Genomic DNA, 16,837 nt, shown 5'->3' with positions numbered 1-16,837 from the left:
CATGTCCCCTGCATCGGCAGACGGACTCTCAACCACTGCGCCACCAGGGAAGCCCCAGGAAAATATTTTTTAAAATATTATTACTAATCCTAACACTCATATATGTATATTTATACAAAATTGGAATCATAAGATTTATCTAGCTTTTATCTCTTAATATTATGTTGTACTATGTATTTTCCCATTTCATGAAATGTTCTTTGACACATAATTTTTAATGCTAAAAAGTTCTTTGTGTATACAGTGATTTATTTAACTGCTTTGGGTCATTTCTGTTGTTTCCAGTTTTTCACCGTGAATGTTGTTGTACCTGAATATTTGACCACATTGCTGGGTTAAAGATTAGAACACTTTAAAGTCTACTGGCATACTCTGGCAAGCATTGAATTTTTTTAATAATTAAAAATATCTTTGTTCAACATTCATTTGTGGTAAAACTCTCAGACGCTCTTAGCAAACTAAGATTAGAGGGGAATTCCTCAACCTGATAAAGGGTGTCTATGAATCCTACATCTCATATAAATAGTGAGACGCTTAATGTGTTTCCCCTTCGATCAGGAACAAGGATATTTGTCCTCAAAATTTTTATTCTGCATTAAAGTGAAGGTCTGATCCAATGCAGCAAGGCAAGAAAAAGAAATAAAGGCACACAGATTTGAAAGGTTGAAGTAGAGCTGTGTTGTTCACTTAGTGTACATAGACAATACCAAAAAGTCTGCGAAAAATGAGTTTAGTAAGGTCGTATACAAGATCAGTAACCATGCAAAAATCAATTATAGTTCTATTTTCTAGCAATGAACAGTTTGAAATTGAAAGAAAGCAATATTTATAGTAGATAAAAAAATACTTAAGGATAGATTCAACAAAATATGCACAAGATATGTACACTTGAAGACCTCAAAATAGCTGAGAGACATTAAAGAAGAATTAAATAAATGGAGAGATATGCAATGTTCACAGATGAGAATGCTTAATATCGTTAATGTTTTTAAGTCTCAGAAATATCTGTAGATTCAATGAAATCCCAGGCTCTTTTTGTAGATATTAAGAAGTTGATTGTAAAATTTATGTGGGGCTTCCCTGGTGGCGCAGTGGTTAAGAATCCTCCTGCCAATGCAGGGGACACAGGTTCGAGCCCTGGTCCGGGAAGATCCCACATGCTGCGGAGCAACTAAGCCCGTGCGCCACAACTACTGAGCCTGTGCTCTAGAGCCCGTGCTCCATAACAAGAGAAGCCACTGCAATGAGAAGACCGCGCACTGCAACGAAGAGTAGCCCCCGCTCTCTGCAACTAGAGAAAGCCCGCGCACAGCAACGAAGACCCAATGCAGCCAAAAATAAATAACTACATTTTAAAATGTATATAATAATAATAAAATTAATGTGGAGTGTAAACCACCTAAAATGAACAAAACAACTGAACAAGTATAAAGTTGGTCAGTTGAGTTTTTTCTTTTTTTTTTTTAATTAATGTATTTATTTTTTGGCAGCCTTGGGTCTTCGTTGCTATGCACAGGCTTTCTCTTGTTACAGTGAGTGGGGGCTACTCTTCGTTGCGGTGCGGGGGCTTCTCACTGCAGTGGCTTCTCTTGTTGCGGAGCACAGGCTCTAGGTGGGCTTCAGTAGTTGTGCCACACGGGCTTAGTTGCTCCGTGACATGTGGGATCTTCCCGGACCAGGGCTCGAACCTGTGTCCCCTGCATTGGCAGGCGGATTCTTAACCACTGCACCACCAGCGAAGTCCCTGGTCAGTGGAGTTTTCATGGAAATCCCAAGTAATTCAGTGGAGAGAGGATGGTCTTTTCAACAAACGGTGCTGGAACAATTGTTTGTTGTATTGGGGGTCCCCAAAACCACCTCTGTGTTTAAAGATTTCTTTAGAAGGACTGATAAAACTGAGCGTAAATTTGTTCTCATGGCTGAGATTTAGAGTTAAAGGATAGAAAGCAAAAAACAGCAGAGGCGAGAGGCAAATAGGGTGAAGTCCACAGGAGACCAGGTGCAAGCTTCTAAGAGTCTGCTCCAAGTGAGATTGCACAGGATGCACTTAATTCTTCCAGCAAATGAGTTGTGATAACGTACGCAAAGCATATTCAAATAAGTTGTGATAACATATGCAAAGCGTATTCTACTAGGGAAGCTTATTAGAGAGCACCCAAGGCTTTTTATTGGCAGCTGGTCACATAGGCACCCTTATTTAGCACGTACCAAAATTCCTAACTCCCAGAAGGAAATCAGGTTTTCAGCATAAACTATATTGTTTGTACAAACAGTTTAGGCACAGTAAGCTTCTGATTGTTTAGGGAGTTTTATATCAGTATAGGAAAAAGCTGTTTACCAGCCAAATTCCCAGCCACCAGCCAAGGGCCAACCTTGGAAGCAGACCTTTCTAAGGATAGCAATCTCAGACCACTGTGTTAATAACTCTTTTCTGCACAGTCATCCATATTCAAAAAAAAAAATCTCAATCTTACCTACCTCCAAATTTTAAAAATTACCTTGTAGCCGCCACCTTTCCCGTCCTGCGTGGGGCTGAATGGGCTTCCGTGACGCCCTCTGCCGTGAGGCGTTGGCGATTCCTCAGCACCCTGAGCACTGCTGAGTCATCTTCCTTCCGCCAGAAACCCTCCTCCTTGGGCCCGCGCGGGAGGAGCGGAGCGGCGAGTCCGCTGGCCCCAGTCTCTTTCCCTGGCAGCGGCGGCTTCTTCCGTGGGACAGTATGTTCAAGAGAATGGCCGAATTTGAGCCTGACTCCGGTGGGAGAGTGAAGGGGGTTACTGTCGTTAAACCAATAGTTTATGGTAATGTTGCCCCATATTTTGGAAAGAAAAGAGAAGAGGATGGGCACACCCATCAGTGGACAGTATATGTAAAACCATACAGAAATGAGGATATGTCAGCATATGTGAAGAAAATCCAATTTAAATTATATGAAAGCTATGGCAATCCTTTAAGAGTTGTTACTAAGCCTCCATCTGAAATTACTGAAACAGGTTGGGGTGAATTCGAAATAATCATCAAAATATTTTTCATTGATCCTAATGGAAGACCTGTAACCCTGTATCGTTTATTAAAGCTATTTCAGGGGCTTCCCTGGTGGCGCAGTGGTTAAGAATCTGCCTGCCAATGCAGAGGACATGGGTTCGAGCCCTGGTCTAGGAAGATCCCACATGCCGCGGAGCAGCTAAGCCCGTGAGCCACAACTACTGAGCCTGCACGTGTAGAGCCTGTGCTCCACAACAAGAGAAGCCACGACAATGAGAAGCCCACGCACCGCGATGAAGGGTAGCCCCCACTCGCCGCAACTAGAGAAAGCCTGCGCACAGAAACGAAGACCCAACATAGCCAAAAATAAATTAATTAAAAAAAAAAAAAAAAAACGCTATTTCAATCAGACACCAATGCAATGCTGGGAAAAAAGACAGTGGTTTCAGAGTTCTATGATGAAATGATATTTCAAGACCCAACAGCAGCGATGCTATAATTATTAACAACATCTCGTCAGCTTACCTTAGGAGCCTATAAGCATGAAAGAGAATTTGCAGAACTTAAAGTGAAAACCAGAGAAAAATTAGAAGCTGTGGGGAAAAAAAACAAACTTTGAAATTGCAGAGCTTAAAGAGAGATTAAAAGCAAGTCGTGAAACTATAAATTGTTTAAAAAATGAAATCAGGAAACTCAAAGAAGATGATCAGACAAAAGAAATATAAACGGTTCTGAAGAGAACTCGTAAGTGAAACTAAAAATAAGGTGGAGTTTAAAGGAGAGATGGACTACAAATACTGCGATGTTTCTTAGAGGAACTGCACATATAGTTGTCAGCCATAGATTTCTCAGCAATGGGGTCAAAGTATTTGTACTTTACAAGCAATCTTTAATGTGAAATAATATATCTGTATAATGCTGTATAGGCATTTTATCAACCCATTTCGGGGTAGTTCTGTGATACTAAGCACAATTTTAAAACGTTTTTACTGCATTGTATATATAACTTATCCTTTTGACAGACATCAAAATTTCATTATAAAGTATAACTTGTACAAATTTTGTACTTCCCTAGTTAAATTCGTGGTAAAATTAATGTGTATATTTAATTTCTTAAGTTCTTACCTGCCCCAGTCCCAACTCTTTTGTATCTGATGTGCCCAGTAAGCACTCAATAAATGTAGTTTACAGATACTGGAAAAAAAAAAAAAAATTACCTTGTAATGGATCATAGACCTAAATCTGTTAGGCTATTGTTGTTCATTTATTCATCAAAGAGCTTATTTGTCCTCTGTTTGATTCCTTTTAGGGGTTCTATGATGTCCTTCGAAGAAATTCTCAGCTGGCTAATTCAGTCATGCAAACTCTGCTCTCACAGGTAAAATGTATTTTTATGGATATAAGGGAACAGATACTAAGGCAATTAAGAGGCGATTGACATTCTTCATAATTTTCAAAATATGAAATAGTTCCCAACTAGTGCAGTGGTGCATTGTGACCATGCCTGAGGTATGTGATGCTATTTCATGTTATTTTATTTTAATCACCACTTATTGCCATTATCTGACAGTTATCCCTCTCAGTTAACAGTCTGCATCCTAAGTTAGAAGGACGTTCTGAAGAACCATTTGTACAGAGGCCATCAGCAGCTTTATTTGTTATTTTTATTTCTGAAAGAAGACAAAGAGAGATTTGGAGAAAATATAGCACAATATTGACATTTGTTAAATCTGAGTGACATATTAATGAGTGTCTATGAGGTTATTTTCTGTATTTCTCAGTTTTAAAAAAAGCTTTAAATTATGAAATATTTCAGAGGATTATCAAGATGAGAAGAATTCAACTGGAGAATATCTGCTGTAAATAAGACCTTTTACTCAACGTTTATTCATTAAGAATTTATTTGAATTTTTTTAATAACAGTTTAATAGCAGTTTTGTGGTGACATAATTCACGTACCATGCAATTCACCCATTTAAAAAAATATAACTCATATATTTGCAGAGTTGTGCAACCATCACCATAATCAATTTGAGAACATTTTATCACCTCAGGAAAAGAAACCCTACGCCATTTAGCTACCACCCTCTAATTCTCCCATCCTTCCCCCAACCTCCTACCCCTAAGCAATCACTTATCTTCTTTCTGTCTCTACAGATTTGCCTATTCTGGACATTTCATGTAAATGGAATCATACAGTGTGTGGTCTTTTGTGACTGACTTCTTTCACTTAACCTGATGTTTTCAGGGGTCATCCATGTTGTAGCATGTATCAGTGCTTCATTCCTTTTTATGGCTAAATAATATTTCATTACATGAATCTTTTTATATATTGAGAGAGTTCAAGATACTGTTATGTACTAATAGTAATAACAACAGTACCTAACGTTTAGCACTTATAGAAGGCCAAGCAGTTTATGAAGCATTATATGGTGGATGATCTCATTTAGTCCTCACAAAACCCTGTGAAATAAAAACTGTTATCTCCATTTTACAGATGTATATTTTAAGGGTCTGAGAGATTAAGTAATTTAATTTGCCCAAGGTCACACAGTTAATTAGTGGCAGAGCTGGGATTTGAACTCAGATCATCTAGCTCAAGAGTCCAAGCATGTTATTCTCCTATTTGGAGTTGATTAAGCTTTTTGGATCTCTAAGTTGATGCTTGTCACCAAATTTCAGAAATGTCCACTGATTATTTCATCAAATATTTTTTTCTATCCCCTTTTTCTCTCCTTTCCTTCTGCGACTTCATTGGTATGTATGTTGGAATGCCTGATATTATTCCACACATCTCTGAGACTTGTCTCATTTTTCCTCAATATTTTTACACTATTTTCTTCAGATTTGATATTTTCTCGTAATCTGTCTTCAAGTTTACTTTCTCCTCTGCCATTTCAGATCTGTTGTTTTACTCTTGAATGTATGTTGAATTTTATCAAATACATTTTTGTATCTATTGAGATGACCATTATGATTTTACTCCTTTAACCTATTACTGTGATGAATTATATTATTTAATCTTTTAAAGCAACATGGTGGGGGGACTTCCCTGGCAGTCCAGTGGTTAAGACTCCGCACTTCCAACTGCAGGGGGCGTGGATTCCATCCCTGGTCATCAGGGAGCTAAGATCCTGCCTGCCATGTGGCACGGCCAAAAAAAAAAAATTGCATTCCTGGGATGAACTCAAATTGATGATGATATATTACCTTTTTTATACACTACTGGGTTTGGTATTCATTTAAGACTTTTACATATATGTTTATAAGAGGGAATGGCCTGTAATTTTCATTTCTCACTGAACTTCCTTGGTTTAGTATGAGCTTATTAATAAAATGATTAAGGATATTCCCTCTTTGTCTAGTTTATGTAAAATTTGAAATTGTCTCTATTTCCTTTTTTTCATTTTTTCCCTTAACTTTTTTCAAAGTTATATGTTATCTTTCTTTAAACTTTCAGCTAGATTTTTGGCTTTTGATTTTTCGGACTACACAGGTAGTGTGAATTCTACCCCATCTACGTTTGGAGACTGGCTTGTGGTTAGAAAGTCCCAGGAGAGACATTTTTCCCCCTTCACCTAAAGTCAGGGGTCAGTTAAGCCGATACATATCCCTCTACCATCCTCCTCCATATGGTGGATTTATTTTTTAGGTTTATCCACTAAGAATATCTCCTGAGAATTCGAGCTTTATGTGAAGGTTTCTTTTTTTTTTTTGCTGTACGCGGGCCTCTCACCGTTGTGGCCTCTCCCATTGCAGAGCACAGGCTCCGGACGCGCAGGCCCAGCGGCCATGGCTCACGGGCCCAGCCGCTCTGCGGCATGTGGGATCTTCCCGGACCGGGGCACGAACCCGCATCCCCTGCATCGGCAGGCGGACTCTCAACCACTGCGCCACCAGGGAAACCCTATGTGAAGGTTTCTGATCCAGCCTCCACCCCATGAGGGCCCTAGGCTTTGTCTTTAATTTCATGATTCCTTTTTACTTTCCTTTTCCTTTCCTCTTAGCTATCTATTTAATAAATATGTCTATATAAAATTTTAAATGCAATATTATTTACTGTTCTTTACCATGAGGATTTCTCTAAACCCTAGTCCACCATTTTGCTATAAATGGAACTGCTCTTTCTCTCCCTCTCCGTCCTTTTTATGCCATTGCTTTGTGATAATTCTGCTAACGAAGCTCCATTTGAAAGTACGGTCTCAGATATGGAGAAATTATTGGGAGGTCCTATACTATTCATCGAAAGCTTTTCAGTGGGCCTTGGATCTGATCCTATATAAAATTTGTATCCTGGTATATTGTATCTATCAAACTGTAATGATCAGTCCATCTACATTTGCACATTTAACATCGCAAATTATGACTGAAGGCATAGACCAGTGCTTCCCAGCTTAGGTTAGTATGTGGACCTGTAAAATTCTACAGACTCCAAAAGTTAAAAAAGAGAAAAATGATAACTTTTTTTTTAATGGAAGTATAGTTGATTTACAATGTTGTATTAGTTTCTGGTGTACAGCAAAGTGATTCAGTTATATATATATTCTTTTTCATATTCTTTTCCATTATGATTTATTACAGGATGTTCAGTATAGTTCCCTGTGCTATACTGTAGCATCTTGTTGTTTATGTATCTTATATACAGTAGTTGGTATTTGCTAATCCCAAAGTCGTAATTTATACCGCCTCTTTTCCCTTTGGTAGCCATAAGTTTGTTTTCTGTGTCTGTGAGTCTATTTGTTTTGTAAGTAAGTTCATTTGTCTCGTATTTTAGATTCCATATGTAAGTGATATCATATAGTATTTGTCTTTCTCAGTCTGACTTAGTATAATCTCTGGGTCCATCTTTGTTGCTGTAAATGGCATTATTTCATTCTTTTTTATGGCTGAGTTAACTAACAGTTTTTTGAGCTCTGTTACGTGCCAAGTAGTATTTGAAGCTCCTTACATGTGTTAGCATGTTTAATCCTTATATGAATTTATACATTTATATTAATAAATATCCTCATTTCACAGATGAGGAACCAAGGCATGGATACCTTTATTGAATTAATAAGTGGTGGTACTGGGATTTTAGACTCAGCCAGTCTGACTCTAGAGCCTATATTCTTAACCTTCCAGCTATACTGAAAATGCTGATTGCCTATACAAATTTAGGAATTGGTGTGAGAGAGTATGAATGTTTTATAGGAGAGGTTATGAAGTGGAAATAGGAAAGAAGATCTCAGTTGGTACAGTACCTAAAGCAAGGGCAAAGGATATGGTTGAGTCAAAGCAACACAAATTTTGCTGCAGTGTTCTTTGGACAGTTGGGAAATAATGTCTTAGAAAGCATTAAAGGTGCCATTAGCTTGACCCGCTAAAAAAGTGAAAAACATTCATGAGCCATGGTATCTTTTTCCTTACCATACACAGTTAAAACAATTCTATGAGCCGGAACCTGATATGCTGCCACCTCTGAAATTAGAAGCTTGTATTCTGACCCAAGGAGATCAGATCTCTCTACAGGAACCACTGGTGAGACTTTTTTCCCTCCTCCCAGAACCATTATTTTTACTCTTAAGTAAAACTATCAGCCATGTTGATATGGTTGATCTTCAGAAACAGATACCTTCCCCTGTGAAGCGCTCTTCCCGGTACTCCCAATGAATTTTTACTCTTAACTCTTAACTGCTTATCTTTTCTGACCCATCTTCACCTTGGTTTTCTTGGTAAGATATCTGCATGTCAGCACTTTACTAAATCAAGGCATCCATTGTTTCTCCCAAGGAGCATTTTATCTCCTGTTTATGGCTCTTCGGTTACATACACTAAATAAATATACTTTAGAATGGAGAGAAGGAGGTCACCCAGAAGCAGATGAACCCAGGGGACCTGCTTCATTAGTCTGGGGTATATGATTTAGGCTGAGCTAGAATTGGCATTCTGTCGAACCTTCAGAGGAACTAGGACAGGTTGGTTTTCTATTCTAGTTGTCTAGCCTCAGAAAGAGAAGAAAAGATAAAAACTGAAACTGTCTCATCCCAAGTGACTTATAAGAGATGTCCTCAGCCTGGATCAGAGATGCTAAAGATTGGTCTCCTAAAGATTCCCTCAACATAAACCCCTATCTTTAGAATAGCCTCTGTGACTCAAAGGAGCTAGAGAGGATTTAATTTCACAGCCTGGCTCCATGGTGTTCGTACCAAATCAGAGGCAGCACATCTGATGTTGCATTCTTAGGTGTCAGCTACTTATGAAGCCAGTGCCTTTGGGAAAGGCCAGAAAACAATGCCTCTGTTAGTTCAATTATTTTTTTTCCAGTTTTGTTAATCCAGATTGACTTAACTTGTGATGCTAATGAATAACTTACTTTAGCCTTATAGATAAGGATTATTTGTTGATTATCAACAGCTTCATAGGTTATCCTTTAACAAGAATATTCAATTATTATTTTCTTCTGCAGGATTGTCTGCTTTGTTGTATTCAACACTGTTTGGCCTGGTATAAGAGTAGAGTGATGCCCCTACAGCAGAAAGAAGAGGAGGAAGAAGAAGAGGGATTCTACCAAGACTTAGATGATATGTTGGAGTCTATTACTAGTAGAATGATTAAGAGTGAACTAGAGGACTTTGAACTGGTAATTGCTAAGTCTCAGCTGTGTTGAATAATGGAGGTTTTTAGTAGCTTATTAATTTTATCTTCTGTTTTTTAGGACAAATCAGCAGATTTTTCTCAGAGCACTGGTATTGGCATCAAAAACAATATCTGTGCTTTTCTTGTTATGGGAGTTTGTGAGGTTCTAATAGAATATAATTTCTCCGTAAGTAATTTCAGGTAAGGTATTGCTGTGACTCTACTTGTAGTTCATTTTATGTGTGTGTGTGTGTTTTTTTTGTTGTTAACACTAACAATATGCTAGGTATGAACAGACCACAGACCATACACTATCTATTAATGGACATGTAGCCTAAGACCAGGGAACACCAAAGCATATGCCAAGGAGGCTGGTGAATTTTGTCCCTCCAGCAGGCTTTAATGTATTCAAAATTCCCCAGACCCTGAACATAAGAACTCCTGATTTTAACAGAGAAATTTTGATTGGTGGTAGTATTGAACTTTCATTCTCTGCAGTGACTGGTATAAATAAGGGAAGAAAAGAAATAACCCAGATTGGTATGACCTGGGAGTGCTATGTTAATGAAGATCCATTCATTTGTAATGTTGGGTCTAAAATATGACATCTAAAGAAGCATTGTGATTTCTTTATTACTGTTTGTGAAAATAAACCACAATATTCTGATGCTTGTCCTTGGTGGTCTCTTTTTCTTTTTTACACAGTAAGAATAAGTTTGAGGAGGTTCTGAGCTTATTTATGTGTTACAAGGAACTCTCTGACATCCTTAATGAAAAAGCTGGTAAAGGCAAAACTAAAATGGCCAGCAAAACAAATGATAGTTTTTTGTCCATGAAATTTGTGTCTGATCTTCTCACCGCTCTTTTCAGGTAAGATTCTAACAGTGCTTAAAGACAGCAGTGTGGTGAAGATAAAAATACCTACCCAGGCTCACTGATATTACCTAGCTTGGATTCACACAGTTCTTAGCACATATACAGTAAGAAGTAAGGTAGGAGGTTTGTAATTTTCTTGAAATGAAGGCAGAACAATCCTACCTAGGCATTAAAGAGATACTTTGAATTATTAAAGGAAAAATCAGAAACATGGACTAGTGAATGAAAAAAATAGGATGAATTCCAACAATGTGTTCTAAGAAAATCAACCTAAGTAGCTCAAACACGCTAACAGATAAAAAAAGAAGAAAGAAAAACCTGAATTAAAAAAAACAAAGGGGCTTCCAAAGAAAAACCTGAATTAAAAAAAACAAAGGGGCCTCCCTGGTGGCGCAGTGGTTGAGAGTCCGCCTGCCGATGCAGGGGACACGGGTTCATGCCCCAGTCCGGGAGGATCCCACATGCCACGGAGTGGCTGGGCCCGTGAGCCATGGCCGCTGAGGCTGTGCGTCTGGAGCCTGTGCTCTGCAACGGGAGAGGCCACAACAGTGAGAGGCCCGCGTACCACAAAAAAACCCCAAAAAAACAAAGGAACAACAACAAAAAAAAACCACTAAAGAAAACTAAGACATTTAAATTTCATCAGTTAAAGGAGTGGGGGAGGGGGAGAAAGTGAGGAAACACTGAGAATGATGTTTGTAGGACAGCCATGGCAGTGACTCTGGCATGGGCTGCTTAGAGTCTGTCATTTAGAGCTTGCTCTGTACTATTACCCTGAACAGTCTCTAGAAAACCTAATTCCAGGTCCCAATAGCTGTAGAGGAATCTTTCTCTTCTTCTTTCTCTAGGGACAGTACCCAAAGTCATGAAGAGAGCCTGTCTGTTCTAAGGTCCAGCAATGAGTTTATGCGCTATGCAGTGAGTGTGGCTCTGCAGAAGGTACAGCAGCTAAAGGAAATGGGGCATGTGAGTGGCCCTGATGGCAGAAACCCAGAGAAGGTCTTTCAGAACCTCTGTGACATAACTCGGTAAGCCCCACTCACCCTTAGAAACCGTTTCCACTTGCTGTGGAGTCTCCAAGAGAAGAAATTGGGGGTGGGGATGAAGGTGGGTTTGAGGTTGGGCATTGCTCTAAAGGTGAAAGTGCAGTCACTATATTGGGTTCTTTTTCCTAGTCATATTTTGGTGTGGATTGTTAGTCACATATAAAACGTTATTCTGTTACCAGGAATAAAGAGGGATATTACATAATGACTAAATAATTTATCAAATAGACATAACAATTTTAAATGTATATGTACCTAACAACAGAGCTTCAAAATACTTGAAGCAAAAATGGATAGAACTGAAGGAGAAATAAATAATAATCTACCTCTCTTGGTAATCAGTAGAAATAGATAGAAAATCAGGGAGGACGTGGAAGACTTGAACAACACTATCATCCAGCTTGATTTAATTGACATTTATAGAACATTAAATAAGTTTCAAAATACACATTCCTTTCATGTGCATATGGTACATTCATCAAGATGGACCAATATTTTGGGCCATAAAACAAACTTAACACATTTTTAAAATAGAAATCAGCATGTTCTTGACCACAATGGAATTAAACAAGAAAGCAGTAACAAAAATATGCGGATAATTCCCGTATATTTGGAAATTAAATGCATTTCTAAATAACCCATAGTCAAAGAGAAAGTCAGAAATTTTAAAATATCTTAATAGAATGAAGATGAACATTTGAGCGTGCCAAATTTTGTATGGTCCAGCTAAAGCAGTGTCTAGGTAGAAATTTAGAACAATCAGTGTTTATATATTAGAAAGAAATCTGAAATCTCTAGTGTAGGCTTTTACATTAAGAAAATAGAAGAGCAGGTTAAAATGAAAGTGAGCAAAAGGAAGGAAGTAATAAAGACAAAAGTAGAATCATTGAAAATAAAAACAGGGGCCTTCCCTAGTTGTCCAGTGGTTAAGAATCTGCCTTCCAATGCAGGGGAATGCAGGTTTGATCCCTGGTTGGGGAACTAAGATCCCACATGCCTCAGGACAACTAAGCCTGTGCCGTAACTACTGAGCCCACGCACCACAACTAGAGAGAAGCCCATGTGCCGCAATGAAAGATTCCACATGCTGCAACAAAGATCCCGCGTGCCGTAACTAAGACCCAACGCAGCCAAATAAATAAATAAATTTTTTTTAAAAAGAAAGCGAAAACAATAGAGAAAATGAGACCAAAATCTAGTTGAGATCAATAAATTCAATAAACTTCAGCCAGACTGACCAGGAAAAGAAGACACAAATTACAAATACCAGGTATATGAGGAAGAGGAGACATCACTACTGATTCTACACATATTAAAAATTCATAACAGAATGTTAACTTTATGCCAATAAACTTCATAACTTAAATGCACAAATTTCTTTAAACCTCACTCAAGAAAAAATAGGTAACCTGAGTAATCCTATCTCTATTAAATTGCATTTGTGATTCAAAATTTTCCCTCAACAAAAACTGCAGACCTGCATGTCTCCACCGTTGAATTCTACCAAACATTTTAGGAAATAACACCAATTTATGCAGACTCTTCCAGAAAATGGAGGAGGGAACATGTCCCAACTCATAAGGCCAGTGTAAATTACCCTGACACCAAATCCAGCCAAAGACATTAATAAGAAAAGTACAGACCAAATTCTCTCATGCATATAGATGTAAAAAAATTAGCAGATTCATCCCAACAGTTTATAAGAAGAATAACTTATCATTTAAGTGGAATTTTTCCCAGGATGCAACATTGGCTCAAAATTTGTAAATCAATCAGTGTAATTCACCATGTCAGCAGACTAAAGAAAAAACCATATGTTCATCCCAGTAGATGCAGGCAATCAGAACTCAACATAAACCATGATAAAATCTCTTGGCAAGGGCTTCCCTGGTGGCGCAGTGGTTGAGAATCTGCCTGCTAATGCAGGGGACACGGGTTCGAGCCCTGGTCTGGGAGGATCCCACATGCCGCAGAGCAACTAGGCCCGTGAGCCACAACTACTGAGCCTGCGCGTCTGGAGCCTGTGCTCCACAAGAGAGGCCGCGATAGTGAGAGGCCCACGCACCGCGATGAAGAGTGGCCCCTGCTTGCCACAACTAGAGAAAGCCCTCGCACAGAAATGAAGACCCAACACAGCAAAAATAAATAAATTAATTAATCAACTCCTACCCCCAACATCTAAAAAAAAAAAAAATCTCTTGGCAAACCAGGAATGAAAGAGAATTTTCTCAGTCTAATAAAGGATATCCACAAAAACCCTATAGTTAACAGCATACTTAATGAAGAAAGACTCAGTGCTTTCCCCCTTGTGCTTTCACCACTACTATTCAAAGTCATACTGGAGGTGGTCCTAGTCAGTGCAGTAAGACAGGAAAAAGAAATAAAAGACAAAAGATTGAAAAAGAATAACACTGTCTTTATAGACATAATTGTCTACATAAAAATTTCCAAAGAATTATTTTTAAAGCCACTAGATCTATTAAGTAAGTTTAATAAGATTGCAGGATTCAAGGTCAGTTTTTTCGAAAACTATTTTTATGTACATACTAGTGGTGAACAACTGGAAATTGAAATTTTAAAAACTACCATTTACTATAGTGTCACAAAATGAAAACTACTTAGTGATAAATCTCAAAAACATGCAAGATTGATGTGATAAAAACTATAAAACATTAATGAAAGAAATCAAAGAAGTCCCAAGTAAATGGAAAGACATACAGTGTCCAGGGATTGGAAGATTCAGTGTATCAAGGTGTGAATTATTCCCAAATTAATCCATAGATTCAACACAATACCAATCAAAATCCTATCAAGCTTTATTGTAGGAATTGACAAGATTATTCTAAAACTTATATGGAAAAGTAAAGGACCTAAAGTAACTAAAACAAATGTGAAATAAAACAAAGTTAGAGGACTCCCACTATGTGATTTCAAGTCTTACTATAAAGTTGTGTTTAAGGTAGTGTGGTATTGCTAGAATCAATGGAACAGAAATAGATGGTTCAGAATTGATCCACACAAGTATGGTCTTGACTTTTGACAATGGAGAAAGAAAAGTCTTTTCAACAAGTAGTTTTGGAACAGTTGGACATGAATATGTGAAAAAATGAATCTTTTATCCATTTCTCATGTTATATACAAAAAGTTGACTTGAAATGGATCAGAGACATAAATGTAAAACCAAATATTGTAAAACATCTAGAAGACAGAAAAGGCTTTGCAAGCTTGTTTTAGGTAAAAATTTCTTAGATGAAATACCAGAAGCACAGTTGATATTTTTAAAAAATTTAACTCTGTTCTTTGAAAAACACTCTTAAGGAAATGAAAAGACAAGCCACAGATGAGAAAATATTTGCAAAACACATGTCTGATGATGGACTGGTAACCAGAGTATATAAAGAACTCTTAAACTTGTTAAGAAAACAGTCAAATTGCAAAATGGGTAAAATACTTGAACACTTTACCAAAGAAGATGTATAGATGGCAAATAAGAACCCAAAAGGATGGTCAACATAATTAAACACTAGGTAAATGCAAATTAAAATCACAATGAGATATCAGTAAACACCTATTAGAATGCCTAAAAGTTTAGATTGACCATACTAGAGTGTTGTCACGGATGTGGAAGAATTTGAACTCTTATACACTGTTGACAGAAATGTAGATGGTGCAGCCACTTTGGAAAATAGTTTGGTGGTTTCTTAAGAAGTTAAGCACACACCTACCATATGATATTCCCACCCCACTCTTAGGTATTTACCCAAAAGAAACGAAAGTAGATGTTGATACAAAGGTTTGTATATGGCAGCTTTATCTGTAACAGCAAAATCTGGAAACAACCCAGAAGTCTGTCAATAGATGGATGGATAAATTGGTGAATGGACAAGCTGTGGTACATCCATACCCTGGAGTACTACACAGCAATAAAATGGGACAAATTACCAATACATGCAGCAACATAGGTGAATCTCAAAAGCATATGCTGTTAGCAAAGCCAGATTCTAAAGGCTGCATAATGAATGATACCATTTTTATATGATAGTTTGTAAATAGTAAAGCCACTGGGACAGGAAACAGACCAGTGGTTGCTTGCAAAATCGAGGAGAAATAATTGATTACAAAGGAGCACATGGGGACTTTTGGGGTAATGGAAATATCTTGATTGTGGGGCTGAGTACACAACTGTGTAAGTTAGTCAAAATTCATAGAACTATACATCTATAGGATGGGAATTTTACTGTATGTAAATTGTACCTTAGTGAACCTGACTTTGAAAATAAAATCACTTTTCCCCAGGGTCTTGCTTTGGAGATACACTTCAATTCCTACTTCAGTGGAAGAGTCGGGAAAGAAAGAGAAAGGAAAGAGCATCTCGCTGCTGTGCTTGGAGGGTTTGCAGAAAATATTCAGTGTCGTGCAACAGTTCTACCAGCCCAAGATTCATCAGTTTCTCAGGGCTCTGGGTGGGCATTTCAATTTTGATAAATTCGCTCTGAGTTTGTCTTTCTTAACCAAACCTCTTGATTCTAGTTGTTAACCTACCAGAGGACACCTGAGAAGTCCTAATGTTGGTAAGGAGTGACATCTAGTGGATTCAGAATTGACACTTACTGGATTACATTTATCCACAAACGGTGACTGGAAAATGGAATATAGTATTAAGAAATTGCAGAATGTTAGGAATATAATTAAATCTGCCTCCAGACTTTTTTGGCTTCCTAAAATTTTAGTATGAAAAGGCAAAAAAAAAAAAGCCCAAGCCCATTTCAAAGAAGATAGAGTTCTTTTCCTTTCCTAGATGCCACAGATAAGGAGGAAGAGGTGGAAGTCAGTGTCACTCAAAGAGCAGCATTCCAGATCCGGCAGTTTCAGGTGAGAAGCCTGGGAAACTGCAGTACTTTGTGAGGGTCCTTGGAAAGGGACTGTTAGCAGGGCCAGCTGGTGAGAATGGGCAGACAGTGAGCAAGTAGAACAGGAATTTCTTCTGGGTCATCATTCAAGCAACAAGACAGAGCTCTTAGAATGAGAGAGAATGCATTTAAAAGGATTCTAGGAAGGATGTGTATTTAAGCCACCCCAACCCGCAGGAGTCATTGCCTCTAAGAATCACTGTTTGAGCTGATACAGAGAGATAGTAGCCAGGAGCCCATTAATACATGCTAATGTAATTTGGCATTGTCTGTCAGATTGCATAAAGACTGGACAGTGAAGCCTATTAGTTTCTTTTTTAAATTTATTTATTTATGGCTGCGTTGGGTCTTCTTTGCTGCCCACGGGCTTTCTCTGGTTGCAGAGCGTGGGGGCTACTTTTCGTC

At 38.1% G+C, this 16,837-nt stretch overlaps 1 protein-coding gene and 1 pseudogene across 6 annotated transcripts in view; both read left to right on the top strand.

Annotated features, from left to right (window-relative positions):
• The window catches only part of FANCI (FA complementation group I), an 87,239-nt gene that overhangs the window by 57,107 nt on the left and 13,295 nt on the right, over nucleotides 1-16,837 (top strand). For all 6 annotated transcript variants that reach the window (XM_024766433.1, XM_024766431.1, XM_024766435.1 and 3 more), the window contains 8 exons: nucleotides 4,295-4,363; nucleotides 8,401-8,502; nucleotides 9,431-9,604; nucleotides 9,680-9,801; nucleotides 10,306-10,470; nucleotides 11,325-11,504; nucleotides 15,819-15,985; nucleotides 16,321-16,394. In XM_024766433.1, the coding sequence (XP_024622201.1) occupies nucleotides 4,295-4,363; nucleotides 8,401-8,502; nucleotides 9,431-9,604; nucleotides 9,680-9,801; nucleotides 10,306-10,470; nucleotides 11,325-11,504; nucleotides 15,819-15,985; nucleotides 16,321-16,394 (1,053 nt within the window). The remainder of the gene's footprint in view (nucleotides 1-4,294; nucleotides 4,364-8,400; nucleotides 8,503-9,430; nucleotides 9,605-9,679; nucleotides 9,802-10,305; nucleotides 10,471-11,324; nucleotides 11,505-15,818; nucleotides 15,986-16,320; nucleotides 16,395-16,837) is intronic.
• On the top strand, nucleotides 2,720-3,710 carry LOC112414144 (YEATS domain-containing protein 4-like; annotated as a pseudogene).

Source organism: Neophocaena asiaeorientalis, unplaced genomic scaffold (genome assembly GCF_003031525.2).
Source record: "Neophocaena asiaeorientalis asiaeorientalis breed wild unplaced genomic scaffold, Neophocaena_asiaeorientalis_V1.1 scaffold346, whole genome shotgun sequence".
Taxonomy (NCBI): domain Eukaryota; kingdom Metazoa; phylum Chordata; class Mammalia; order Artiodactyla; family Phocoenidae; genus Neophocaena; species Neophocaena asiaeorientalis.
This window is presented reverse-complemented; position numbering and strand designations above follow the sequence as displayed.